The 27,814-nt window shown below is 40.0% G+C and overlaps 1 protein-coding gene across 1 annotated transcript in view; it reads right to left on the bottom strand.

Annotated features, from left to right (window-relative positions):
• Positions 1-566: 566 nt before the first annotated feature.
• KLF5 (KLF transcription factor 5) overlaps positions 567-27,814 on the bottom strand; it is a 40,106-nt gene continuing 12,858 nt past the window's right edge. The window contains exon 4 of the mRNA XM_060769419.2: positions 567-6,585. Within this exon, the coding sequence (XP_060625402.2) occupies positions 6,407-6,585 (179 nt within the window). The 3' untranslated portion in view covers positions 567-6,406. The remainder of the gene's footprint in view (positions 6,586-27,814) is intronic.

Raw genomic sequence — 27,814 nt, forward strand, 5'->3', positions numbered from 1 at the left:
TTTTCCCCCCATGTGAAGAAGAGCACTACCCCAAAAGTGAAGTTTATGTCAGAAAAAGATGGTGGAATGCAGGGGAATGGGAGTATAACATTCACACACAATAGTGTTGGGTCTGGGGCAAATGTGTTTTGCCGCTATGAACACAAATCTGGAATTGCTGCAGACTCCAATACAATGAGACATTGATGTTTCATAATCTCTGGCCAAGGAGATGTTTCAAAATCCGGTGCCTGGATACTTTGGGTCCACAGAAAAAGTTCAATTGGGAATGGCTGTTGATATGCCCCAGCGGTGTTTCAAAATTACTTCTCTAAAAGGATTTAGAAACCAGCAGATACAGATAATGTAAGAACTAGAGACTCATTACTGAAGAGGTGGACAACTGGGCATGTTTTGCGTAAGAATACCTATACTTTCTCCTCTTTTGACTATGCTGGCTAAGGCTAAAGGGAGATGTAGGCCAAAACCATCCGAAGGACCACAGTTACCAGTTCCTACACCACAGGCTGATGAACTGAGAGTATTACCAAAACAGGGAAAACATTTTCATACACGTAACAGTGAAATGCTTTTAGGCACTTTTTTATTGTCAAAAATTGTCATTTTATATATAAACCATTTCAATCTCTTTCAACAACAATACAGCTGTTTGCTCAGTCATTTGCATAGGATATATCACCATACAAAAATATGGACAATGAGAGAAAAAGAGGGGGTTGGGGATAAAGCAGCAAAACAGCAACCAATATATGCTTCTTGAGTTTTCTTTTCCAGGATTAAACATTTGAAGCCTTACCAAAAAAATGTACATCTTTTTTCCATAATCTATTTACAATTCAGAGCAACGCTAAAAAAGGCTATAACAAACAACATTAATTTATCAAGTTTATGGAAAACTGTGTTCTAAAAATTTCTACCATATACCACAAAAATAAATAAACGAGGCAAAAGATAGTCTGAACAAAGTTTTGCTTTGAGTTTTACTTTTTTTCTTTCTTTTTTGGCATGTCACTTTAATTTCTACCCTTTGGTTAACAGCATGATAGTACAGCTCAGAAGTGTACACTGACAAACCCTGTCAGCACATGAAAGAGCTTCTAAGCACAGAAGAGGGCTTCTTGCCTTGTTCCAGGAGCAGCTCTGTGTACAGCATTAGAAACCACCACCTCCTTCCATCCTCCAAGATACAAGACTGTTTTTGGCCATCACTCTTTTCCAGCTCCACCCTAATCCCAGACTATATGTAGTATGAGATCACTGATGGAAGCATTAGATCGATGGTTTTCAAGTTTTGGTCCTCCATGTGTTTTGGACTACAGCTCCCACAACTCCTAACAGCTGGGAAAATGGCTGGGAATTCTGGGAGTTGAAGTCCAAAGCACCTGGAGAACCAAAGGTTGGGAATCACTGCATTAGTTCTTACCATTAAGTACATTCTGGAGCGGTTGAAGCTTTAATCCTCCACATAAACCACTTGAGCATATGACCCATTAACAACAGTGGGGACTTGCTGCTGACTCAGAGATGAAGTGCCACTGAGCTTCCAAACATTTTGCAGCTCCTGGATGTGCCAGCTAGTCTAGCCAATGGTAAAAGATCGTGGGAGTCCTCAGCTTTCAAGAGGAATCATACCACAAGGAATAAATGAATGAATGATTTTTAACAAGACTTATGTACCAATTTCTAAAGAGGCTTTGCTTTCTCATAGGTTGACTCTCAGCATTACAAAGATTGTCTGCATGGATTGTTTAGTTGTGTGGCAGAATCATCTGACTGTATTATGCAACTGGAACCTCTTGTTTACTTAGGAGTGAAATGCTATGAGCCAGGTTCCTGATTCACCATGAAGGGTAAGATCTGAGTTTTCTCATTATTTTCTGGAGATCCCTACAGAGAAACCAGAGGCTTATCAATGAGAAAACCAGAAATGACAATTAAGCTTCAAGGAAGGAGGCTTTGGTTAACATTACTGATCTTTCCCTATAAAATGCAGGTGTACTGGCTGAAACTTACATGGGCAGTACAACAGCCCATGTAAGTCTTGGCCAACAGCCTCACCCCTAAAAAATAATCCAGAGTCCTTGCTAGAACCCTGCAAGGTACAGCACAGAAGATGGGGCCCTCCAGGTGATTTGCACTCTAACTCCAACAATATCTTGCAATTAGCTATACTGTGTGGAGTTAATGAGGGCTGCAGTCCGAAAGCACCAAGGTTCCCTATTCTTTGACCTACCCTTTCAAGTGTATGCAATACTCGTAGTCAAAAAGCCGAGTTCTGCCATACACATGCCCCATAACTGAAACTAGCAGTGCTCACATATGAACATTCTGGTGTTTGCACATGACACATCTCCAACCAAGAGCCAAATGGAGAGCTACTGAAGTAAATAACAATGCTTCAGTGTGTTTTGGCCATATGTTTTCAAGGAATACGATTCAACAAAGTTATATAAGAAAATGCTCTTTTGGACTATTGGTTCTCTAAAAGTGTTCAGTCCGTATGCACTGGATAAACACAATCTTTAGAGAATTGAGCATATACATGACCTTAAAAAGGGAAAATACAAATAACAAAAGCACAACTGATAGTGTCTTATGAGATATGGCATGAGACCTTCATGCCATATATATATAAGCAGTTTGATTTTGCTCTACATGCAAAAGAAAGAGGTGGAAGAACAAGAATTCATATGATATTAATAATTATCTAGGCTATAATCCAGTGTCCTTTTTTGTTTTTGTTGTCTTTGATGCCAAAGAGTGAAAAATCACTGTGACATCACAAGACTCAGAAATACTGAAGTCTGTCTGTTTCAAACTTGCAACACGTCTTTCTGCTCTTATGAGCTGGGATACTAATCCTAAACACTAGGGAGTAGGTCTCCTTGAATTGACTGGGATTTACTTCTTGTTTTTGTTTTTGTTTTTTTTTTTTACTCCCAGGAGTCCTTGTTCTGAAACTGCCTCATCCTGCTGTTATGTCAGCTTTTCTGTATTTCTGCCTCTGAAATCTGCTGTAACCTATGAAATTCTATGTTAAAAAGATACTTTTTCATTTACACTTTAAATAAACAAAATTCTGAGGGATCCATTTTGAAACATGAGAATGGGACATCATATTACCCTCAAAAGCAAACTGTCAAAACACACCGAGCACTTTTTATTTTAATAAATTATGATGTTGGCACTGCTTAGCATTTCATCACTTTATCCTGACTTTGACCATTTCAGAGCTGCCTTCATCTCCATCTTAATGTGTCCATACTGAGCTTAACAAGGAACCACAACAATGGATTTCAACAGATCTTGGAAATCATGCCATCCTGTTAATTACCATGAATTTACAATCTTGCAACGATTTCCTATTCCTATTTATGTTTGTGGCACCATTGGTACCATTGCAAATGCTATTGAAACTCAACTTGAAATCCATCCATCCACAACATAAGATGCAGTTCTGCAGCGCTGGTGAATGGGGCACTGAAGGATGTAATCTCCTGCCCAGTCCCACCAGTGAGCCACAGTGCAAGGAGCAGGAGTACGGGCACTGTTGAAACTCCTTGGTGAACTATACTTTGCTGGCAGGAGGAAGCTGGACACATTCTCCTTAAGCACTCTGTCTGCCAGTGAAGCAGGCCTCCATCACTCAGTGTGGATGGCTGGATTTTTAAGGTGGGTTTCCAGAGTCAGCCTAGGAGACAGACTGTAGCCACAACATGAGAGTTATACATTCGCTGCAAAATTTGCCTATATTTTGGATAAAACAACCAGAATCTTACAGCCAACCCAGCCGATGGCTATGGCATTACAGTCCAAGGATATATTTTCCCCCAAGATTTGAATTTATTTGCCCTTACATGATTCAATATAAACATGGGGAGACACATTCAAAACTGTAGTGTTTTCCTACCAGTTTCAGGAGAAGTACATGGAGGAACAAGTATAGAGGTGTCTCGGGATCAGCAAGGATGTTAAGTAGGTGCTTAAACCTACTAGCTGGACTCCTGGCCCAGTTGGAACTGAGACAATTTGAGCTACACTCCACCAACAGGGAATCTTCCCTCTTGGTATTACAACTCATATGCACAGCATTTTTTTTAAAAAAAGACATTCATTTTCAAAGTTCATGTTTAAAATTATAATATTCTTTACCTTTTATAAAGCTAAACAGTTTCCCAGATCCAACTATACACATTACATAGATAAATACAGAGACGGATTTAGCACAATGTACCACTGGATTGGGCAGGGAATTGGACACACAAACAGAGCTGTGTGTTTCTCTTTAATCTGATCTGGCAGCCAGGGCAGCACATACACATCAAATAGGCTGCATTTCACACTAGTAGGTCTTTCCACCTCCACTCCCTAAACAGTAGGCCTATGTAGCTGCAGCTTCGTTGAGAGGTCTACATCTACACAGCCCTGGCTGTAACAGAGCTGAAGTGGGGGGGGGGGGGAGGAGGCGGGAAATCTGCATGGAATTAGATTGTGCTAGTGCTGAACCAGCTTAGTGTTTTTGCTATTCTAAAACCACATTCTAAATCCTTCTTTTTAAAGCAATATTAAGTTTAGCTTATAGTAAGAGGTTTAGCGTTATGTATCATAGCCAACGTTGTTATTTTAGCTTCTGACAGTTACTTAACAGTCCCTATTTTTTTTTCAAATGTTTTGTCCTTTTAAACATTTAGGGGGAAACCCCCCCTGATCCTGTTTTGAATATGTCAGTGCATCACATCTGTATGAAGAAAGTGTTTGAATGTCTATCTGGTTATCAAACTAAGGTGGTACCATTTTGAGAGGTATTTTAAAATGGCTGGATTTTAGATGTGCCATATTAAACTGTCCAAAGTAAGATGCCAGCTACTTTTCCCAGCTGATTTCTAGAAAAAAAACTGTAATAAAACATTAAAAGCCGATCTGCCTATTTACAAAATCTTTGTCAAAGCAAACATGCAACATACAGAACGTTTTGTTCTATGGCTATTTATGAATTTGTCTATATATATATTTCATCTCCACAAAAAAATAAAACACATGTATTGAAACATCCAGTAAAATTCTTGTAAAAAACAAAAGTGTGGCTTGTCCTCTAGATTAGCTTGTAAAATCAAATTAAACTGTATCTTCTTCAACACAGCTCACTACTGTAAGAGTGTTTTAGTCAGTACATTAAAAATAGATACCGGAGCTTGAGATATAATACTTAAATTGAAGGACATGCTTCCTGTATTGTATTTTGCAAACATATCTATGTGGGCTTGTATACTAATTAACTGCTATTTCTTCCCCCAAAGTTTTCTGGGGATTTTGGTTCGGTCAGGCCTCCATCACAAAAAGTGCTCAGAGTTCCTTGGGATCAAGGAATTAACATTCAGGTAACATAACATATCTTTGGAGGTGCGTCCAAAGATACTTGTGAATCCACACATAAGAAGACTTTTCAGAACCACTGAGGGCTCGGTTAACTGAATTCACACTTCATGCTATGCAAGAGGTGGGTAACCTGAGCCTTCTGAATATCACTGCAGCCAGCATAATGATGAGGAATGCTTGGCAATGCAGTTGAGAAAAATCTGGAGCAACAGAAGCTGCCCACCACGATTTAAGCCATGAAATTTGCCTTCATAGTCAAAAAGTGAATGAGTGGTTGGCATCTGCTTCTGCATCATACTTTGTAGTAGTGGGTAAACCAATCAGCGAAGAGATATTTGTATGACACCCAACTAGGTGTTATAATTTATTATGCCTATGTAAACCAAGATTAGTGAAACAAAAATAGATAATAGTAAAAAAAATATCAAAAACTAGATATGATCCTGTCTGGACACAATACAGATTGGTTGGCTTACTCACATACAAGGAAGGACAAAGCAAGAGAGAAATAATGTCCACTAATAGTTCACCTTCTTATTAAGGCATAATTCTTGGGTAAAAATACAGTGTAAACACAACCACTAATGCAAAATATCAGGTCTCAGACACATGTGTGAAGGTCCCAAGTCTGGCAAACAGCTTCAAGGGCCTGCATAGAAGTTGGAAGCATGAACTATTCTGAAAATACATTTTTTGCAGATGAAAACATGTGGCAATGGTAAATCCATATCTGCAAAAGTATATAACAGGGAAGAGAATCCTGAGATGGGGGACTAAAATCAAATACATGAAAAATAAGTCACATGGCTGTAGTTGGTGAAACAATCCGAAGTATTGCAACACAGTGTCTTTCCTATTTCCTCATAAATATACAAAATATACAATTCCAGTTTCTTTTATTATTTTTTCCTGTTTTAAAATAGCGGAGCGTTCATACACAGTCAAACATTTAGCTAATTCTAATTGAATGTATATACTTGAGTCACCAGGAAGTTGCATAGATACCAACAGCCTCATGGACTAGTCTAGCCTAGTTTTGATGTCTCTTCATGTGCAGAGCCAAGTGGTCAGACCGAGAGAAGCTGCGACTGCACACGGGACACTGGAAAGGTTTGGCCCCCGTGTGCTTCCTGTAGTGGCGAGTCAATTCATCAGAACGGGCAAATCTCCAGTCACATCCTTCCCACGTGCATTTGTATGGCTTTTCTCCTGGAAACATGAAAAAAGCACAAATATAGTCAGTCAGTCTTCATTCAAATGCCAGAAACAGGATTGCAATCAAGTTACCAAGGTTATTTTTTTCAAAAACGCTCTCCATCCCCTAGCAAGCTACCACATCAGAACTTTAGCCTTTTATGAATCAAAACTTAACTGGGAGCAGACAGCATTGGAAACATGACACCCCACTTGCAGGCTAATGTGAGGCAGATCAGAGGTCCACCAACATCTCATTTTCCATGGCTGGAATGGCTTGTAGAACGTTCTTTTGGTGTTGCAATAGCTACATGGTGCCCTTTCTTCCTGCACAATTTGCACACATAATTCCAGAAGCCTCTGGCCACATGGTAACTTGGACATAACAAAGATAAGAAGCTGGTGTCTGTTTCTCTCATATGATCTGAGACCTTGAAACTTTATATTGTTTAATTCCATTAAACTGTGTTTCTCCCACACTACCCTTACGAGCATAGTACATAGAATGGAATATAAATATAAAATAAATTACTAATCAGCTTGGAAAGATATTGTGATACAGCAGGTCCTATCCAGCTGAAGGGATACTTAAGAATTTTCTTCAACTCACAAAGGGCTCTTCCAGACAGGCCAGAAATCCAGGGTTGTTTTAATCCAGTTCTTCATGGATTTTTGTCCCCACCGCAACCCAAACCCTAGGCTTTCTCTCGGGGGGGGGGGGGGGGGTATCCAACTCCCCCAGAGGGCTCTTCCACACTGTCCCATACCCCAGAATATCAGGGCAGAAAAATCCCACAATATCTGCTTTGAACTGGGACATATGGAGGTGTGGACTCAGATAAGCCAGTACAAAACAGATATTGTGGGTTAATCTGCCTTGATATTCTGTGTTATATGGCTGTGTGTTAGTGCCCCTGTCCCCCCCCCCCCAAAAAAACTTACCTGAGGGGGCTTCTGGAAGCGCAGCCCCTTCTGCAGAGTACTCCTGATGTGCAAAATGATGCATCAGGAGGTAGGAGGGAAGGAAATCCCTTCTTCCCACCATCTCCTGATACATTATTTTTGTTTATCATGAGCACTCTGCAGAGGGGCCTGTGCTGCTGACGGGGCCCTCAGGTAAGGTTTTCAGGAGGAAATGGGGAGCTGGAGTGGAGGGGGTGGGCACCACCCCACTTTTTTGTGCTCCAGGAGCATGAAGAACTGGGATGACTGTGGGCATTTCCCCCAGGACTGAAGAAGCTTTTATTTGTAAATTCGGAACAGAAGATAATACCATGTGAAGAAAAATGAGGAGACTATGTAATTTATGTTTACAGATATCCTTCTGTGGTCATGGTAGAAGGAGCATTCACTATCTCATCTTGCACAGAGAACTCATTTTCCTCCCTCTCTGGACCACTAACAATCATATGGTTATATTCCTATAGCCAGATGACCAATGAGAATGTCATCTGGAAGGACCACCTTAAGGAAGTCTTCATCTTTGTGCATTGAGAGATAGGAACATAACTAGGTGTTTTCACATTCTCTTTAGGACACTTACTTCTGAGAGGAAAGGTAAATTATCTCATATTCTCACACACAAGAAGTGAGAAATCTCCAGGAGCTAATGAACTTCCTTGAACTATTGAAACATCACAGTTCATTTAGGCAGAGTAATTTAACAGGCCTGCTTCACACTCCAACTTTAATTCATAGTGATATAGAGAGTTGATCATAGTAAAGTGGAGAGTTGATCTGAGAAATTGGTTGAAATCTTGTTTTATGGACTATTCAGTTCCCCTACAAACTAAAGTTTCAGTTGTGTCATCTGCTCTACAAATATACCAACACATTTTTACATGGCTGTCTAAATGTCAGTCACAAAGACCAATTCTGAAAGGTAAACTGCTAAGAAATAGCCACCATCCAAATCTCTCCACCGTTTGCTTGAACAGTACAAATATTGCTCCAACAGAATTGCATTTTGGCAGAAAGCAGGAGCAAAGCAATAAGAAGTAGCACGATTTATACTTTAAAAACACACACAAGTCAGTACAGAACCAGATGTGTCAGAGCAGAAGAAGTAAACATAAAAAACCACAATCCAGATGATAGCTATTCTAACCAAATTTCACTGAAACCAGTGACACAAGTCAAATTCTAACTAGCTTTAAGCTCCTTTGAAAGTACAGCATTTGGACTTAAATTAGATGTAAATTAGATCTTTCGTGGGCTTCACCGTGATTTAGTTACAAAGAACATTTACCTGAATTGTGGCCTTTATGCTTATGTCCTCCATCCTGGCATCTGTACCTTTGCTGAGCATATTCTAGACTTTAGCACAGTTAGGCAACTGATGTTATAAGTCCAGAGTTAACTCCACCAGGACTGCATGGAAAACCAAAAATAATCTGCAATAGGTGGGGGATAAATAAATATAAAATAACCCCTAACTGAATTTGCTTCTGGTTTGGGGGTAAAGTGCCTGCTTCTGGGTTTTTTTTAACATTCAGTATTAGAAGTGGGACCAATTCCCTCTTTCCTATTCCCAAAAAGGACAGCTAAGATGGCCCGGAGGGAGTGAGGGATGCAAAAACAGACTTGGTGGAGCCATATGTAATCCCAGGGCCACATATTGCCCTGTCCTCATCAGAGAAAAAATGCTACCATGAAAAGTTAAGTGATGTAACAACATTTATGGGATCAAAAGCTAAAAGTGAAAACACAGAATTGTATAGACATTAAAAAACACTACACAAAGGCCTTTGTACATTTCATGGCTTTTAAAGTTCTAGCTACTTGTTTGGATATGCTGGAAGTTGAAAATCAGGTTCTCTGAAAGACAATTGATGATGCACTAATAGTTTAAAGTGTACTTACAGTCTGACTGATGTAACCAGATATTTTTATAAGCAAAAATCAGGCCCAAAATGTCTGAGATTGGCAGCCTAGCATTAGCAGCATAATGAGGCCGCTATTCTGAGGTGACAAGTACCTGAAATTCCCAGTGACTTCAACTGGAACGTACGATACTTAACACCTCTGAAATTTTGACCACAGATTTATGTAAGTGCCCAATATAGATTTAATTGCAGAGCTTTACACAGTCAGTTTGGAACATGTTGTCACAGATAGCTAAATATATGGTCATTTAATTTAGTATCCTAAGTGGGGTATTTTAAGCATACCTATAAAATTCATAACTATGTTGATGAGAAGAGTATTCATAGAAAGCTAGGCTAGGGAAAAATTTCCTGAGAAGTACGAATGAGTCTATTCATTGAGAATTGAGAAACTATTATTACTGTTGCTAAACACCATATAAAGATACATTGAAAGGACAACATCTATAGCTTCCCCTTCAATAATAAAGACACAGCTCTACACATACACTGCCTTGAAATGTTGATCTATCACAATCCTCAGAATTGTTTTGGCTATGAGACTATCATCAGAGACACAGTGCAAACAGTATACTGTTTTTCATATGCTTCCTCATTTAATTCAGTTTCAATGTTGCTTTTACTCTGCATTTAATTTTGCAAGTCATATTCGGTCCATGTTTTAAGAAAAGGCAGGATACAAATAAGGACAACAACAACAACAACAACATAATGTGATGAATCCCCTTCTAGGCTGCACTATTGCAGTTTTCAGGTGGGAGGCTCTCACAATTATATATACATCTAGACACACGATTTCCTCTCAAAGAAAATATGCAAGTTAAAGAGGAAATAAAAAAGCTAGGCTAAGTTTTCTAGCCAAGGGAAATGTTTTGACTGAATTAATATTCAGCCCTACTTGGACTCTGTATCCCAGAAACAGGTTCATCTCCTCTTCTGCTGTTTGAGTGAATGCCATTTCACATTAGTTAAGATAAAAGCCATAGTGCACACCCATAGCACAATTTACCTATCCAGGTCCATGTGTCAGACACACTGGTTTACTTTCACTGAAGATCCACCCCTTGTTTTTCCTCAATGACTACACATGCCACTTTCTCTGTCCCTTCAGCTTAGCATGCAAGCATGCCAGGCGAAATCTCCAGCATCGTCATCTTAGACTGGGAAAGACAAGACTCCTTGAAATCCCAGAAAGCAATAGATCTGATTCAGTATAGGACAAATTCTGATATTTCTAGTTGCAATCTACATAGAACAAACTCAGCACAAAACATGCCATACATATTCGTCTGCAGAGTAAAAGAGATGAAACAGAGCTCCTGTAGAGCTTACAATCTTAATTTCAACAGGTGAAAGGAAGAAAATCTATATAAATAAAAATGTAATGTTCATTTGTGGAATTAACATAACTCAAAAACCACTGGACGAATTGACACCAAATCTGGACACTACACCCCTAACAGACCATTGAGTGACCATCACTCATAAACCCCTCTCAAAGAATAGTGGAAAGGACTAAAAAACCCAAAAAAGCTAAATGACAATGCAGCGCCTGTGCGAAAACGACGGTTTCCAGCATCCCCTAGACCAGGCCCTTTAGGGGAGGAGGATGCACCAAATGCACTGCTTCCAAGCTGCAAGCTTGCTTCTCCTTGGATTTCTTTCAGAGCATTCCAATCTGTACATATTTCCTATTTCCTATTCCTGGACTGCAACTTCCAGCAATCCCCCAGATAGATATAGATTAGATAGAGATAGGTAGGAAGGTAGGTAAATTGATCAGGACGACTGCTGGGAGATACAGTCCAAGAATAGGTAGAGAAGGAAGAGAGAAAGAAAAAGGGAGGGGAAGGAAGGAAAGAAGTAGAGAAGGAAGGAAGGGGTGAAGGAAAGGGAAGGAAGGAAGGAAGGAAGGAAGGAAGGAAGGAAGGCAGGCAGGCAGGCAGGCAGGCAGGCAGGCAGGCAGGCAGGCAGGCAAGGAAGGAAGGAAGGAAGGAAGGAAGGAAGGAAGGAAGGAAGGAAGGAAGGAAGGAGAGAAAGAAAGAAAGAAAGAAAGAAAGAAAGAAAGAAAGAAAGAAAGAAAGAAAGAGGGAGGGAAGGTGGGCCACAGCAACGTGTGGTGGGTACAGCTAGTAAAAGAGAGTAAAAGTGGAGGAGAATAGGTGCTAAGCAGTGACATATAAAACATAGTGTTGCTTGAAAATCAGCTTCGCCTTCTTGAGTTACAAGAAACTTCAAATACTCCAGCAGCATTGTCAAGGTTCTTTCTGAATAGCAAAGAATTCTTAAAGCCACAATAGTATTTTCCCTAAACTTTTTATAGCAGAGGTATATTTACACTCTGGTATTTAAGTATAAACAACTTCAGGTGCTGAAGTGCTGCGTGTAAAAATAAGAAGGACCTAACCTCTGAATTTCCCACCCTGTGTATCTGACAGAGACACTGTCTTATAGAGATAATTTTGCTGTGAATTGACACTGTCATGTTTCAAATAAGCCATCCAATAAAGAATTGAATCTTTTCAGGCAGTGTCTGTTTGGAACAACTGAAGAAACGTACATCTCTAAATAATTATTTCATTCCATTTCACCCATATAGTAAAGAGTATGAACACGCTTCCTAAAATGCAATCAATGGAGTGACCACAAATGGGCAATTTAAATTGGACTCGCTGCTTTCGAAAGAAAAAAAAAACCTGTAACATCTATTTGAGTTTTTGAGTGGTCTGAGTTAGTGACACTTTCATATATATTTATTCAGAAATAACCACGATTGGGTTCAATGGGATCCACTGACAGTCTAAAAACTGAAAACAACAAAGAATGTTTTTTTCCGTTCTACAATGGTAAATAGCAATCAAAATATATAATGGAAAAATCATTTTTGCAGCAAAATGAATACTCTCAAGGGGTACATTTTTTTCCTGCTTCCAGGTTTCCTCCCTTTGTAGCAAAACATTTTCAAAAATTATTTTGGGGAAGGAAAAATATACCCATTTATGTCTTTTGCTACTTTAAATCACTACTTTAGAGGAAGCAAATATATTTATATACTAAATTACTTAAACTTAAAATACTGTAATTCAAAACATATTTTAAAATGTATGAGCATAAGCTTTTCTCCCAATCACGAGAGAATCGGCCTCCTATTTTTAAAGCAGGCACATTATTTAATTATTTAATACTTGTAATGATCAGACTTTTATTGGGATTCCTTTTGCATGCGAAATGGAGATTTAAATCCCTCCTTCCTGCCCATGATTTTACTGACAACCAAAACCAAATCCCTAGACGGGTGAGGCATATAGAGACCCCAAATGTCCTGCCTTGGACTTCCTTTCTAAGATTAGGGGTTATGCTTGTAGTTACGGTCCTAGAGCAAAAAATGCACCATGTCCCAATATCATCATGTTGATCTTTATAAACTCCCAAAAAACAACTAATGATCATTTCCACTGGAAAATAATGTTTATTTGGCATAAATAACTTATTAAAAACAAAAAAGCCCCTCACTAGGAAACGAAGGGAGGTAGAGGGTTAAGGGTTACGTAAAAGAAATATGCTGGTCTTTTATACATGCATTACTCACTCAAGTTCCTTTCCAACAGTCCTTTAAAAAAGTAACATATCACCAAATATCCTAAAAATAATTTTAGCCTCAGACACACTCAATGGGGAAAAAAATTAACCAAACCTTACTAATCATACACGCAGAGTGATAATAATGTTATTAGTCTTTATTTTAGCATAAGCGTCTGTGGATATAAATCAGGCATGGGTAAACTTTTTTGTCTTGGGGCCACATTGCAAGCCGGGAAGGGTGTGTGTATGCTGGGCGGGGAAGGCCCGCAAGGGATAGGGTCTGGTAGAGGGCGGTGCCAGGAGGGGGCAGGGCAGGGCCTGGGTGATCCTCAGGTTGTCCTACCAGCATAAGGACAGGGTACTTACCCCGTCCTTATGTTGGAAGGAAGGTGGAACACGTGGTGACTGACCCGATCCTCTTCCCCTGATCTTCAGGCTGTCCTCTTCGCATTATGCCAGGAGGAGGTGCGATACAGGCTGTGACTGAGAGTGCTCCAGAGGGCTCTCAGCTGCCATGTGCCTTCCTTAAGCTGTCCTCCCAGCATAAGAGTGTGGCCGCTCTCACCGTCCTTATGCCAGGAGAAGGGCAAGACACGTGGTGGCTGAGAGGGCTCTCAGCTGCCGCATGCCTTCTTCCCCCCATCTTTTTTCATGAGGATGTGGCAGGCCACCGTGTCCTTATGGCAAGAGGACAGGAAAAATGAGGAGGCCCTGAGGTAAGCGCCCAGGGGGCCACATCCAGTCCTCGGGCCTCAGTTTGCCCATGCCTGATTTAAACCCACTTTTCAAATGCAGTATCAAATGGAAACACAATGTGCAATAAATGAAATGAAAAAAAATATGTTATTCTCTTCATACACAAAATCACTGCCACAGACACCATCCCAAACTGCTCCACAGAAGAGCCAGACCTACCATGGTGTTGAAATTACGTGAAAAGCAGACTAGGGGCAAAGGTGCTTGTTTTATTCATCAAATGTGTAAAGTGCAAGACATACAGACTCTGCAATTACTACAATGAGCAAAATTGCTTTTGTACTTGGTATGGGGAGAAAATAAAATGGAAATAAGTTTCTGAAAAGGGTTAACTTCACAACAGGATTCAATACAAAACAGATGCAGCTGCCACCATGTTTTATATATCAATAGTATTCTATCTGATTATGCTTTCTCTTGGATCCTAAAAATAAGATATGAGAGAAATTAAGAATTGTGCAACAGAACAGAACATGCTTTGGCTGTATCATTCTCACACATTTCCACATACTTCTTCATAATTTAGCTGAAAGGGGGGAAAATTCCCCAAGTTTGAGAGCAAGAATTTCTTTGGGTTATTTTAAAAAATATTCCATTTCTTTGCTATGGTGAGCTTTATGGGGCAGAGGAATCTGAGGTTAGCAAGATTTATTTGCTCTAAAAGCAAGGACACACTGCATCCTTTATTCCTGCAGTCTATGGACTACATAGCAATGCAAGAGTCGCTTAGCTTAATCACTGTACGAAAAACAGAAGCTGCAAAGTTTCAGAAAATAGTTGATTCTCCTCCAGAACTTTAGAATGAATATTGAGAGGTCAAGAAACACAAGAATGTCAACTGGTCATCAAATATGACTGTGCTGAAACTCTGTTTCTAGAACATGGGCTCTGCACTAGAACAGATATTTCACTGTAGAAAAAGTTTTTTAAAAAAATCCTTAAAACACCAGCAGAACTCCTCCACTTCAGAGCAGCTTCCACAGGATTTGCTAAAATGTCAACACTGTTCAAGTAAAACAGCATGGAGGAAGCTGGTACCAAGTTTTGGCTAAGAGGCAACACTCCGGCTCTTTCTTCCCAAGCCAGAAATATTATACACATCACTTCTGGGAAAACAGAACTGCTTTCCTTTTAAGTTATGTTTCAACAGCCCCCCCTCCCCCTTCCCCATAAATTTAATTTGATTTTTGCATCATCTTCATCCAATCTCACAATTTCAAATATTTTTTTAGGCTCGAATCAATCACAAAAAGTATTTTAAGTCGTTGACATTGCTCATACGTATCCCATCTAGAAAGGAGATTTGTTTTAGTATTATTGTAGTAAAGATTTGGAAAACCTGTGGAATACATTTATATAAAATTGTTGGTTGAACACCAACATTTAGCTTGGAACCAGTTTAGAACAAGACCACACAATACAAGATAAGAAAAGGAAACTGGGAGGAAAAATAATAATCATTGTCATCTAATTCTATTTATTGAGCAACTACTGCTGCTACAGATAACACAAATCCTCCGTTTGATGTATCATTGAGATAAATGAGGCAGAGTCCAGATCGTCCATCTTCATGCAGCATCCAATCATACAGCTCATAAATATATCTTCTTGGTGCCATGGTACTGACTGTCCTCAGTTTCAGCTCCTAAACCATGCTGAGATAGCCTAAAAATATGCTTCATGCTTTGCCCTGAAAATGATATCATAATTTCTGCTAGGATGTTGTTTTATCAACAATGGATGTTGTCAGGGGTGGTCAAACTCTACCAATAAATGAAGAAGACAGGGTTCCGTGACCAGAAATGTCAGTTTGATGAATAGAAATACTTACCTACACTATGTTGAAGCAAGTATTGTGTTTTTAAGGAAGTATTTCGAGAGGAAATAGGGTGTGTATTTGTTTGCTTAGTATTTTTGGCACAAACAAAATCTCTGAAGTTGGAACTGGAAGTAGGGGAAATCAGGTACTTAGAGGAAGAGTAATGAGAAAAGGGCATTGCAGGGATCAGAAAAAGACCCCACCTTTACTCACAACTTCTCTCTGGGTTCCCTCCTCCTAACAATACTTGCTTATTTAAACCTTGTTTCATATGTTTATTTGCTCAACCATGAAGAGTTAAATATTTGATCTATTTGACATCTAGTACAGCTACACTAGATGCATGTCCACACATATCATACTTTACAGAGCAACAGAAATAAGAATCAGGCCTCTGCCCCAAGTAGAGTCCAGAGCTTGGAAAACTATTTTGGAATACAGCTCCCAGAAACCCCAGGCAGCAGAACCGATAACCATGTTGTCTGGGAAATTATGGGAAGTGTGGTCTAAAATAACTCTTCAAATGACAAGCATCTCCCCATGTAATGACTACACTTTTGAACTGTCGTCCCCGTTACCCTTCAATCAGTATTGTTAAAGATCAGGGATGATGAGAGGTATAGCCTAAAATATCAGTAGAGCATCATGTTAGGGAAAGAAGATTCTGCTGAGGGATTCTTACTTTTATTTCTTTATCGTGTCAGAAGCAAACCAAGGGTACAGTTTTAAAAACACAAAGTTTAAAAACTTGGCATTATACTAAATGTCCTTTGACCATTAGCTGGTCACTTGGAGTGCCTCTGGTGTTGCTATAAGAAGGTCCTCCATTGTGTGTGTGGCAGGGCTCAGGTTGCATTGTAATAGGTCGTCTGTGGTTTGCTCTCCTTCACACTCGCATGTCATGGATTCCACTTTGTGGCCCCATTTCTTCAGGTTGGCTCTGCATCTTGTGGTGTCTGAGCACAGTCTGTTCAGCGCCTTCCAAATTGCCCAATCTTGGAACGCGCTGAAAGGTCTTTTTAAGTGAAAGGTCCGGATCTGTTGAGGTGCTGGGCCTGTCGGGATTGACTCCTGGGACTGGATTTCATGATCCCGGGGATCAATCCTCATTGCTATCCTGGTTCTTCAGGTTCTAAGAGCCTGGCGGAGTGGAATGGTACCCCACCCTCCCTTACCAGCCCTGTTTGCCCCCTAAACTTACTGGAGGGCCTGGCTGCAAGCCCAGACTCCTCAAATAAAGTTTCAGATGCGTCAAAATCCCCCCTTCTCCAAACCTCCCGCCATGCCATTTTGATTAATCAGAAGCTTTCTTCGAGCTTCTGGCAATTTTATGGGGCAATCCAGGAGGGCAAGTAACCACATCCCCCTTCAAAAGTGCAGGGTTTGGGTCAGCTGTGTGGCCTCAATCCCAAGAGATATAAAATCCCCAGTTCCTCTTGGGATTTTGGCTTATGTAGAAGTGGCAAATTCACTTTTTCAAGTTGATGGTGCAAAACTGAGGCCTCACATTTTACGGCAAGACAGGGAACTTTCATCTGGTGTTTCCATCCACAACTCCCACCAATTTTTCCAAACTATGGAAGCCACTTGAGGCGGGGGATGTATCTTCTTAATGCAAATTTGTAAAGCTTGTGGAATTAAAGATATGTGATCCTGTAAAGCATCTTGTTTCAAATAAATCAAATGTTTAGCACCTCCAGGTTGAAAATGAACATATGAAGCCAGTTTATTTCTGTATGGCTGCTTTTACAGTACAAAACATCTGAAAGGATTCTTACCAAAGTAGCTTCTAGACATTGAGAAACAGACAGCAAACTGGATGTGTCTGATTTAAATCCCACCTCTACTAAAGCAACCCACTATGCTTATAGTTTCAGAGCTCCAGCCCTTTTGTCCACAACTATGACCACCACAATATGGGAAGAGTATAGTGGCTTGCAATACAGGGCTGTTGCAGAAATTTTAAAGGAATGCAAGCAATGTATCCGAAGTGGTAGGGAATAGCTTTCACCGACTCAGAATAGTTCTCACTCTCACTTTATCCTGCAGCATTCCTACTGGCATTTTAAACATTACATTAGGAAAGTTGACTTCAAGGTTTAGTTTTTTTTAGCAGCACCTGGCTGCGTGCTAGATTGAAGTATCAAATACCTTGGACTCTTCCTTCTTCTGCATTGGGTGGAACAGAACACAAACATTTGCTTGTCTTTCCCCTGCTCTGCAATTGACTGCCAGACCATGCATGCATCTCCAGGCCAACATTCAACACTGTTATTCCTAGAGTATGGTCAGTACTGTGTTTTCTTTTTACACTTAAAAAAGAACTTGTTTTAAAATAGATTCACAGGGTGGAGTTTTATTTTCTAGGGGAGTAAGAAAGGAAGGACTCAAAAGAGTTTGTAACAAAACAAGTTCAAGCACGGAAAGCAGCATACTTCTACAAACAGTCCAACAAAATGATAATTTACTGACCTGCAAGGACAGATAAAGGGGAACTTTATTCTATTGATAAAGGCAAGTTTGCACTACCTTTCATAGATAGTACACTGTGTTCTCCACAAAGAAGAAGCAGATGAGGGTAACTGACTCATTTGTGCAACTTCTGTTCCCTTCCTCAGTCTTCATCTTCTTCTGGCCGTCTATTGGTCAACATATCTCCATCTCTCCTTCTAAACTGAGGACTTCAGACAGGAATGAGGGAAGCAGGGGAAAATGGAGAAAACTTTCTTACCCCATTCCCTACTGTCTTTTCCCGTCTTCTGGAGTGACATTTCTGCGCCTTTCCCTGTCTTTCAGAATATCAAGGCATATAATTCACAATATCTGCTTTGAACTAGATTATCTGAGGACCCATCCAGACAGGGCCCCAAAACACAAGTTTGCACACTTTTACTGGAGGTGTCCAAACAGTGCTTCCAATAAAATCTAATTAATTCAAGAAAAAGTAGGAAAACCCTGCTTTGTCCCAAATAAATTTGATACCTGGTAAGACCTGGATCTTTAATAAGATCAGAGTCCTTACAGTTATGGGCCCAGTGTATATTGGGCCTGAGAACCGCCTCACAGAAAACCTAGAAGACACCAACCCCCACCCCAAAGCCCCCAAAAGAAGCCCTCAAAAAATTAAAGGAATGTACACAGCCACCTTTAAAGTACTTCTGGAGTTGTCCTGAGGCATAGAAATTACAAGCAAGGGGGGGGGGGGAGAAAAATTGCTCCTCACCACCTCGCCTGTCTCTTGGTGTGTCATTTCTACAAAACAGGAGGACCCCAGAAGTACTTTAATGACAGCTAGGTAAGTTCTTTTAATTTTTATGGGCTTTCAGGGGTGGGTGGGTGTTTGGGTGCCCTCTAGAAACCCTCCAGGAAAGCGTGGGTTTGGGGGGGGTGTGGGGACTTAAACGTGTGCATAAGTGGGTTTCTTAACCCCGCTTCAGCATACATTTAAGTGCTGTCTGGAAGCAGCCTGAGTCCACACTGCCATATAGTCCAGTTCAATGTGGATTTTATACAGCTGTGTAGAAGGGGCCTCAATGTCGCTCGGCCCTAGTCCTTTATGCAGCATTTCAGGGGATGCATGTGCTGCTGTAGAGAGGAGAGGTCAGGGAATCTGGCTTCATCATTGGTCTAGTTGATATTTGCTCAAAAACATACAGAGCTTTCTTCTCCCATGACAAATTCGGTGTTTTGTGAGTTGTTGTGCAGTGAAAGACCCATCTCTAAAATAGGACTAGAAAATTGCCACGGGCAGGAGCAATCTCCCACTTATAGCAAAGGCAGTCTCTTTCACCAGTCATACAAAAACAAAAGACTGTCAAAATTTAAAAAGGGGATCTGTAATAAATCCACACCATCTGGCATGTGTATTTATATGTCCTATATAAGGGGAGTACGTTTCCCTTGTATATGGTATGGGTTCCACAGCTGCTCAGCTGCGCTCTGCCATTCTCACACTTCAAGCTTCAAAGATGGCACTTCTAGGCTAAAAGCCATCACCCCAACACTCCCTCTCTCCCAGTTTTAATAGTGGTGTTCGTACAGTTAGTCTGAGAAACCACTAACTCGCAAGGGTTCAACACACCAAGAACCTTAATGATAAAATCCCACTCTGACCTAAGCAAAATACAATCCGTTTGAACACTGAATAAAACGTTTTATCAGCAATCACTGCATATACATATATTTAATGACATCTCACAGGATAGGAAGCCTACTAATGCTAGGTATCACCTAGCTGGCATTTTCAGAACTCTGAAGACTAACTTAAAGACTTGATTGAATGCTTTCCCAAGCCCAGAACACCCATTCATTAGAAACACTGTGCCCACTGTTGTATCATCACAACATTTTCCTTGTGATTAGTATGTGCTTTGGACAGAACTACATTTAGTCATTCAGGAGGAAAATCTTTATTCCGAAACAAAAAAGAAGAAAGCGGCAGAAGTTCCATTTTGAAAGAGATAAGAGGAAAAATCCTTCAGTCAATGGATCACTAACTTTACTAATGTACTAATTTGTATTTCTGGAAAAGAGCTCTATGGATACTTGGGACTGCTAAAACGACAAATCAGTAAGTCCTAGAGCAAATCAAACCTGAATTCTCTCATGTCTTCTCATACTTTAGTATATGAATGTTCTAGGTTGACCTCAGACAGAACTATGTAACTATCATATATTTTATTTTGAACAAAGGAGCAGCTAATATAACCTGTTTAAATTAATGCTGATGTCTGTCTCGTACCTTGGGAAATAATCCTATTATGTCTGCAAAATTCGACATGTAGGGCGAATATCCAGACTGATGAACAACACTGAATAATTTATGGCACCATTTTGTTGGGGCGTGCTTTCAAGTTGGCTCTGACTTGCGGCAGGCGTAAGGCAAATCTATCATAGGGGCTTCTTGGCAAGATATGTTCAGCAGATGTTTCCTTTGCCTTCTCTGAAGCCGAGAGAGTGTGACTTGTCCAAGGTAAACGAGTGGGTTTCCATGCCAGGAGATGGGGGGGGGGGATTCAAACCCTGGTCTCCCAGAATCAAAACTCCAACACTCACACTGCTATTCTGCACTCTCTCAGGGTATTATTTCACTACCTCTAATACAGATATTACCTTTCTAAGGGCTTTAGAAATATTTCTCTTAATGGATTAACTTATATTCTAATGTAATTATTTCTATTATCTCTTTAATGTAAAATGCAGGTTGGCAAGCACACAGCAAACAACTCACACACTTTACACAAGGATGTGGGGAAAGCTGCTACTTTGGGGTATGATGCCCAGCATGGTCAGGCTGGGAGTGACAATCCAAAATTATAATATTCCAAGTTCTGGATACAGTACAGGCAAATCCCAATTGTCCATAGAGCACTTCAAATATTAGCTACAATTATGAGACCCCCTACCAAATCATTGTTGTTGGCAATTCCTGTGACTCAAAAGCCAAATCTGGAGGGAGGGAGGGAGGGAGGGAGGGAGAGCAACATGTTAGGCATTTTCAGAATAAACTGTGTTTACAGATAGCAACAATATTTCTTATCAGTCATCAAATATCCTGGAACTGAAGCTTACTTAATCCCCCTGAGAGACCAAGTGACATGCTCAACGGAGATATATCAGGCATTTAATTAAAAACATTTTTGTTGGTTTTAAGAACGAAAAGCAAAATGCAAAACCTCGGCCTCGTTATAGCTGGCACTGTTCAATCCATGTCGGCAAACAGGAATGATCTACACGAATGGCTCGATAAGCCTCCTATCCCCAAAACAAAAACATTGGTTTCTAAGTTAGTAACTAGATACAAATGAGAAAGGAAGGCCAATCAAACATGGGGATGATCCATTTCTGAATTCTGAGTAGCTATTTTATCTTTACTATTCACCAGTTCTGTCCCCAAGAGCATTTTCAGCATGATTTTGTGTTCATCCTCATGTGTTTTGTGTCAAAATAGATAAATAACGCATGTATATTAACTTTTGTGTATATGTATTGCCTAGAGATTAGTAAGTTTTGAATGGAATGAAAGGATCTACAAAATACGAGCCCTCTGTGCCCATCCACAACGAAACAAGTATAGATATATATATCTATGTATAATAATGTACATATAATAACCTTTGTTTCATTTTTCACCCTGTTATGGGGGGAGGGGCTGTGTCTTTTTGTTTTAAGAGACAGCCATCTCAAAATCATGAATTACTAATAGCCAGTGAAAAACCTTCTCAACCCTTAAGCACACAAGTCAAATCTTTTATTGCTAACTGAGAGGAGAAAGCCTCACGCTTTCAAAGTATGGAGGAAGAGTTAGCAGACATTCTTACAAGAAGCCTTTTTGGAAAATGTACTAGTCCATTCTCCAAAAATGCTTGTTGTAAGAATGTCTGCTAACTCTTCCTCCATACAGTACTTTGAAAGTGTGAGGCTTTCGCCTCTACTACTCCATTCAGGGAGCTCCCGGTGGTGCAGTGAGTTAAACTGCTGAGCTGCTGAACTTGCTGACCAAAAGGCCGGCGATTCAAATCTGGGAAGTGGGGAGAGCTCCTGTTGTTAGCCAACAGCTTCTGCCTACCTAGCAGTTCGAAAACTTGCAAATTTGAGATCAATAGGTACCACTCTGGAGGGAAGGTAACGGCGCTCGATGTAGTCATGCCAGCCACATGACCTTGGAAGCGTCTACGGACAACGACGGCTCTTTGGTTTAGAAATGGAGATGAGCACCACCACTAGAGTCAGACACAACTAGACGTAATGTCAACAGAAAATCTTTACCTTTACTTTTACTAGTCCATTCCATATTCCCTCATTCTGAGACTTAGAATGAGGGAAATTTATACACATTCATGGCCTTGCTGATCAAGTTCCACATATTTTATTATTACTGTCAAGACTACTCTACTAAATTTATTGATGCATTTTTTAGTCCCACTATCCCGAGTCAACATACATATATACTTCTTCTCTCACAACAATCCTTTGAAGTAGATGAATCCGAGAAACCAGCCCAAGGACACAGAGTTGTGCTTCATGGTTCATGCAGTTTCACATCTTGTTCTCCCAAGTCCTAATACAACACTGCTTCTGCCTCACAACATTAGTTCTCACCAACAAATATTCTGACTTCAGAATATTGGATGATCAACCAGGAAGCTCATGTATATGTTCTTCCTTTGGCCTCAGCACCAATTAATGATCCTGTCCTCAAAGAAATCTGATTTTTTTGAAAAAAAATCTGAATTTGTGCTCACACTAGAGGAGCAGCTACTGCCAGACATACTGTAATTCATATCTGTGTTTTTTAAGTTGCTTGGACACATTCATAAGATTAGCCCCTTCTAGCTAATTGTTTTAGCACATTAGCACTTAGATGCTGTTGTTGCTTCCAAGAAGATAACCGAGAGAAAGATTGATTGCATCATGCCCAGCTCTCTGTGTGCATGCTCTTTGCTACCCTTTCTTTTGAGACTTAGATAAATAAAACAGAGAAAACCCCAACAGGATGCATGTCTCAATGAATATATTGTGAGTATTCTTGACATGTGCCTGGATTTCTGCTACTTGCCTGCCTGTGGATGCTGGGAGAAAAGAGAAGTTTACAGTCAAAGGCAGCAGGATAGATAACTACAACAAAGGCTCGCAATTTAAAACTTTAAGTGTGTCTCTGTACATCTCCTCATTCAACACTTCACAAATGAACAAAGAAAGAGGAAGTGATGGGGAAGAGCAAAAAATGAGAAAACTAATAGGCTAATACAAGTAAGGAAGACAATCGTTGTGAGAAACGGTAAGTTGCAAAGTAGATCAAAGCATGTGAAGAAAAAAGAGTACTGAAAACAAGGTGGGTTTTTTTTTCAAAAATCAAGATTCAAAAGAAGAGATTATCCCATCCTGACCCACATTCTGGCATTCAGTGTTTACATTCATATATGCATTAGCACATGGATTCAAGTTATAGAGACATGATTAACAAAAATGTATAGGTTTTTGAAACATAAACTGATGATATTGGAAAAACCCAAACTACTGCTCAGCCAAACTTAGGAAAATTGTATTTCTGGACTACCAAAACCCCAAGCAGCAGAGCCACTAGATATGCTTGATGGGTGTGGGCGGACCATGGGACTTGCAATCAAAAATTACTGTCCAAACCCTGCTAAGTTATAAGGCAAGTGTGACTCTGGGACATCCCCCAAGTCCTTATCCTATTCCTAAAACAGAATCAGGAAAGGAAGAACTATTCAGAGAGGGTTCTGCCTCTGAGCACTTGCACATAATGTTTGGGAGCAAAATAAAGCAATAAAATAGGTATGATTCTAGCACCTGTCCAAGTCTTTTCACTCAGTACTGTCTCTTAATCATTTCCTTTTATGGGTTTAAAGAGCAACTGGTTCCAAACCCCAAAAACTAAACCTGAGACTGTCAGGGAGAAGGAGATGTTTGAGACTGCCTGCCTTCATTTAAAAAGTGCTGGATTGTGTGCATCTTGTTACGGAGATTCCACTTCCCTTGAAGTATTCAGGGGCATCCATTTCTCCCCAACAGCAAATACAAGCTATATCTATAGATAGATGAAAATAGTTTCTAGCATTAACTGGAGACCTATTAATGGCAAAGCAGGCATGTGACCAAAGGACATGTCTGCTCAGAAGCTCTCTCTGTGTGGGGAAAACCAAGAGGCCTCTCAAGAGCATCTTCCATGTGAGAAGATAGTAGTCTTGCAGGGAAGCAAGCAGAATGAAGCTAAGATTACAATGCAAACTTCTGGTTTACCCCAAAAGGTAGATAGTAGGCTCTACTTAGCCTAGAACCGGAGTCAATGGAGAAGTTCCCTGGAGGCTGCTGGATTACAACGCCCATCAGACTCATCCTATACATATGAGAGATGATGGAAGCTGCAATCCCACAAGCCGTACGGAGTTGGGGCTTGGAAATATTGTTCCAGGAAGTCCGGCTGATATTTTTTCAGTTGGCATAAATACTGGACAGCTATTTAGGGCTACAGCCTTGACGTCTGATGTATTTGTATTTTTTAAAGTGTGCACAAATACCATGGCAGAAAAGTTAACTATTTATGAAAAATATATATAATTAACTTCCTTTTATTGGCTTCTGGCAAGCAAAGTCAAGTCAGGCACCAAGCTGATAATGCCAAATTGCTGAAGGTTTATGGTACTACAGCCTATAACATGTATTTTTATCGTAATTATGATGATTGCATAATGCCACTTATGAAACTCAATTTATTCCCATGCTTAAAACAAGAGAAGAAAGCTTTTCTGGCTGCTGGTATGTGTTTTAGAAAAATATATTTTAGTTTCAGGTAGAATACAAGAAAGTCAGGCATTTTTCAACGACAAGAGAGAAGGGCTTTTGGTATTTTCCAATATCTTGCCTCACAGCTCCCACCAATAACACCCAGCACAACCTGTATTAAGGAACTGGGAAAACTCTAGACCAGTGATGGGGAACCTTTTGAGCTTGGTGTGTCAAAATTTGCCAAAAACTAGAGCATAACTTGGGTGGGGTGTCAACTTTGAGAAAAAACCCCATAATTTTGCAATATTTATAGTTTAAATAAGAAAAATATATTCCATGCTGAGTTATGGAGTGAACAATGCTCAAACGTGCAGATGTTAAATTTGTAGAGCCTTTTACAAAATTAAGGATGGAATTATAAGGTGTACTTCCCTGTATGCAGCCGCATGTGGCCGCATGTCATCAAAAATAGCTATGTGTGTCAGTGCTGACACATGTGTCATAGGTTCACAATCACGGCTCTAGACCAAACTACTTCAAAAACCATATGTTCCTCATCTCTGTTCTAAGATATATATACCATATCATATCATATATTAAGAAGAGAATGGTAAAAAAAAAAGACTAATTATTTTTAGCTATAGTTCCCAGAATCCACAGCTAGAAGTTATTCCAGTTAGAGGGTTCTGGGAGCTGTAATCCTTCAAAAAAGTAATTTTTCAAATCAAATCTTAAAATATTTAGGGCTGGTGTTTTTAAAATGCCTGTGGCTGAATGGGGACTTGAAAGCCATATTTTCCAAGTTCTATTAGCCCGTGGGAATAACTGGCTTTCAAATACTAAATCAAATCAAGATTTACATTTTGACATATTAAAAAGCCTTGTGTTTTCTACAGCTCACCAGTGGCAGAATTTCCTTATACTTGGGAGAAATGAAGTGGCTAGAAGAAGAGAGTTCTAATACACTTTTGGTAAATGAGAGGTATAACAATACCCTGCCATCTTTTCATATAGAGGCAGACCCCAAGTTATGAACAAGATAGGTTCTGTAGGTTTGTTCTTAGGTTGCAGTCATATGTAAGTCGGAACAGGCACATTTTTAAAGTGTAACTCCAGCCAAAAATATGTGTTTTGTAGGTTTGGATAGCATGGGGAAGCGTTAACACCCCATGGTGTTTATTTTGCACTGTGCCCCTGTTCAGAAGATTTCACCTCACTTTCTATCCCTGTGGTAATTGGATTTTGAAAATTTAAGGTTGTTGTAGAAACAAGGATTGGTGAGAAAGCTTCAGTGGAGGAGACACCTTTTCCCCTTATCACTCTTTCATAAGTGAATTTCCCTTCTGAGGGGCAGATTTATTTCACTTCCTGTTGCATCACCCCGTCCTTAACTATGAGTCATTTGTTTGAAACTCAGGGACTTACCAGCTTTGGTAAATTACCTTAGCGCAGTGATTCTCAATCTGTGGGCCCCCAGGTGTTTTGGCCTACAATTCCCAGAAATCCCACCAGTTAACCAGCTGTTAGGGTCTCTGGAAGTTGAAGGCAAAAGCATCTGGGGACCCACAGGTTGAGAACCACTGCCTTAGGAACTCACTATGTTGACGATGCAATTATTTCATTTAATTTTTACAACAAAGTTATTTTCACAAACACTTACTCTAAGTCAAGCCCCACCATATTTCATAGGGATAACTACCAAGTGGAGTATACATAAGGTTACAGCCTATCAAGAAACAATGGTCTAAAGCAGGCATGGGCAAACTTTGGCTCTCCGGGTGTTTTGAACTTCAACTCCAGCTGTTAGGAATTGTGGGAGTTGAAATCCAAAACACCTGGAGGGCCGAAGTTTGCCCATGCCTGGTCTAAAGTCACTGGCCAAATTACATGGCAGAGTAGGGGGACTAGACCAGCATTCTCCTCAACATAACTCACTGCCTTAGTAAAAATGCTGTCCATAACTGCTAATCACAATTTAGCTTTCAGAAAGTCAATCATTTTAGAATTATGAAGAAATCACCACTGCAGTAACCTGCTTAGATAACCTTTTAAATAAAAGTGAGTTTCAAGTCACTAGATCCTGATATATGGACCACTGAAATCTAAGTGTTAATTTGGTAAAGCTACCAATTAGCCAGCTCCAGAGCATTTAGGTGTTCTGCAAAAATGATATCAAGCATCAGAGATAGAACTGTGCATATTTGCAAATGAAGTCTCCATTACAGCTACAGAAACCATCTAACTGAAGCTAGCACCTCCACTCTGTACATTGCCAAAAATGCTATCTCAGAGTCCATTCCTACCACTCCCACACCCCAAGTGAGCTGTACGTTTTTCATGAGCCTTTGCCAATTTCTTTATTTCTTGCAATGTATAAATCCTGCCAACTTGCTCCTATCTGAATGGAAAGACAGGCCGTTGCTGCTGCCCACATTCCATCTCTCACCACTGCTGCTGCCTTTACGTTTGCTCTGAAAAGAATGTCATTAAATTCACCAAAAGCCATTCAGGTGGAGGCAGGTTGCTAAATAAATACTATGAAAAAGCACAGGCTTTCTAAATAATAGGCATACAGTCTTGCTTTGACTTCTCAAAATGTTCATTGCCGCTACAGGCTTGCTTTTTTCCTGGTATTTCTAAGTGACAGATTGCCAAAAAGAGTGGATAAGAGTCAGGTTAAGATGGATTGCTAGGAAGAGAGAAAACAACCAGTGGTCCTCCATAGATACTACAGAACAAGTTGAGCCAGATAAACAGGTCTTTTAAACCCCTAAGGGGATTGGCGAGAGTATCACACAAAACTTTAATAACCTGCATTTCGTGACCTACATATATTAAAGCTCTCAAGCTATAGTGTTCACAAATACCACTTTTTTGTAAGTACAGAATGAAGTAAAATGAACACATAGACCGAAAGTATATTTTGCAGAAACAGATAGATTACACTTCT

Source organism: Anolis sagrei, chromosome 3 (assembly GCF_037176765.1).
Source record: "Anolis sagrei isolate rAnoSag1 chromosome 3, rAnoSag1.mat, whole genome shotgun sequence".
In the NCBI taxonomy this organism is placed as follows: Eukaryota; Metazoa; Chordata; class Lepidosauria; order Squamata; family Dactyloidae; genus Anolis; species Anolis sagrei.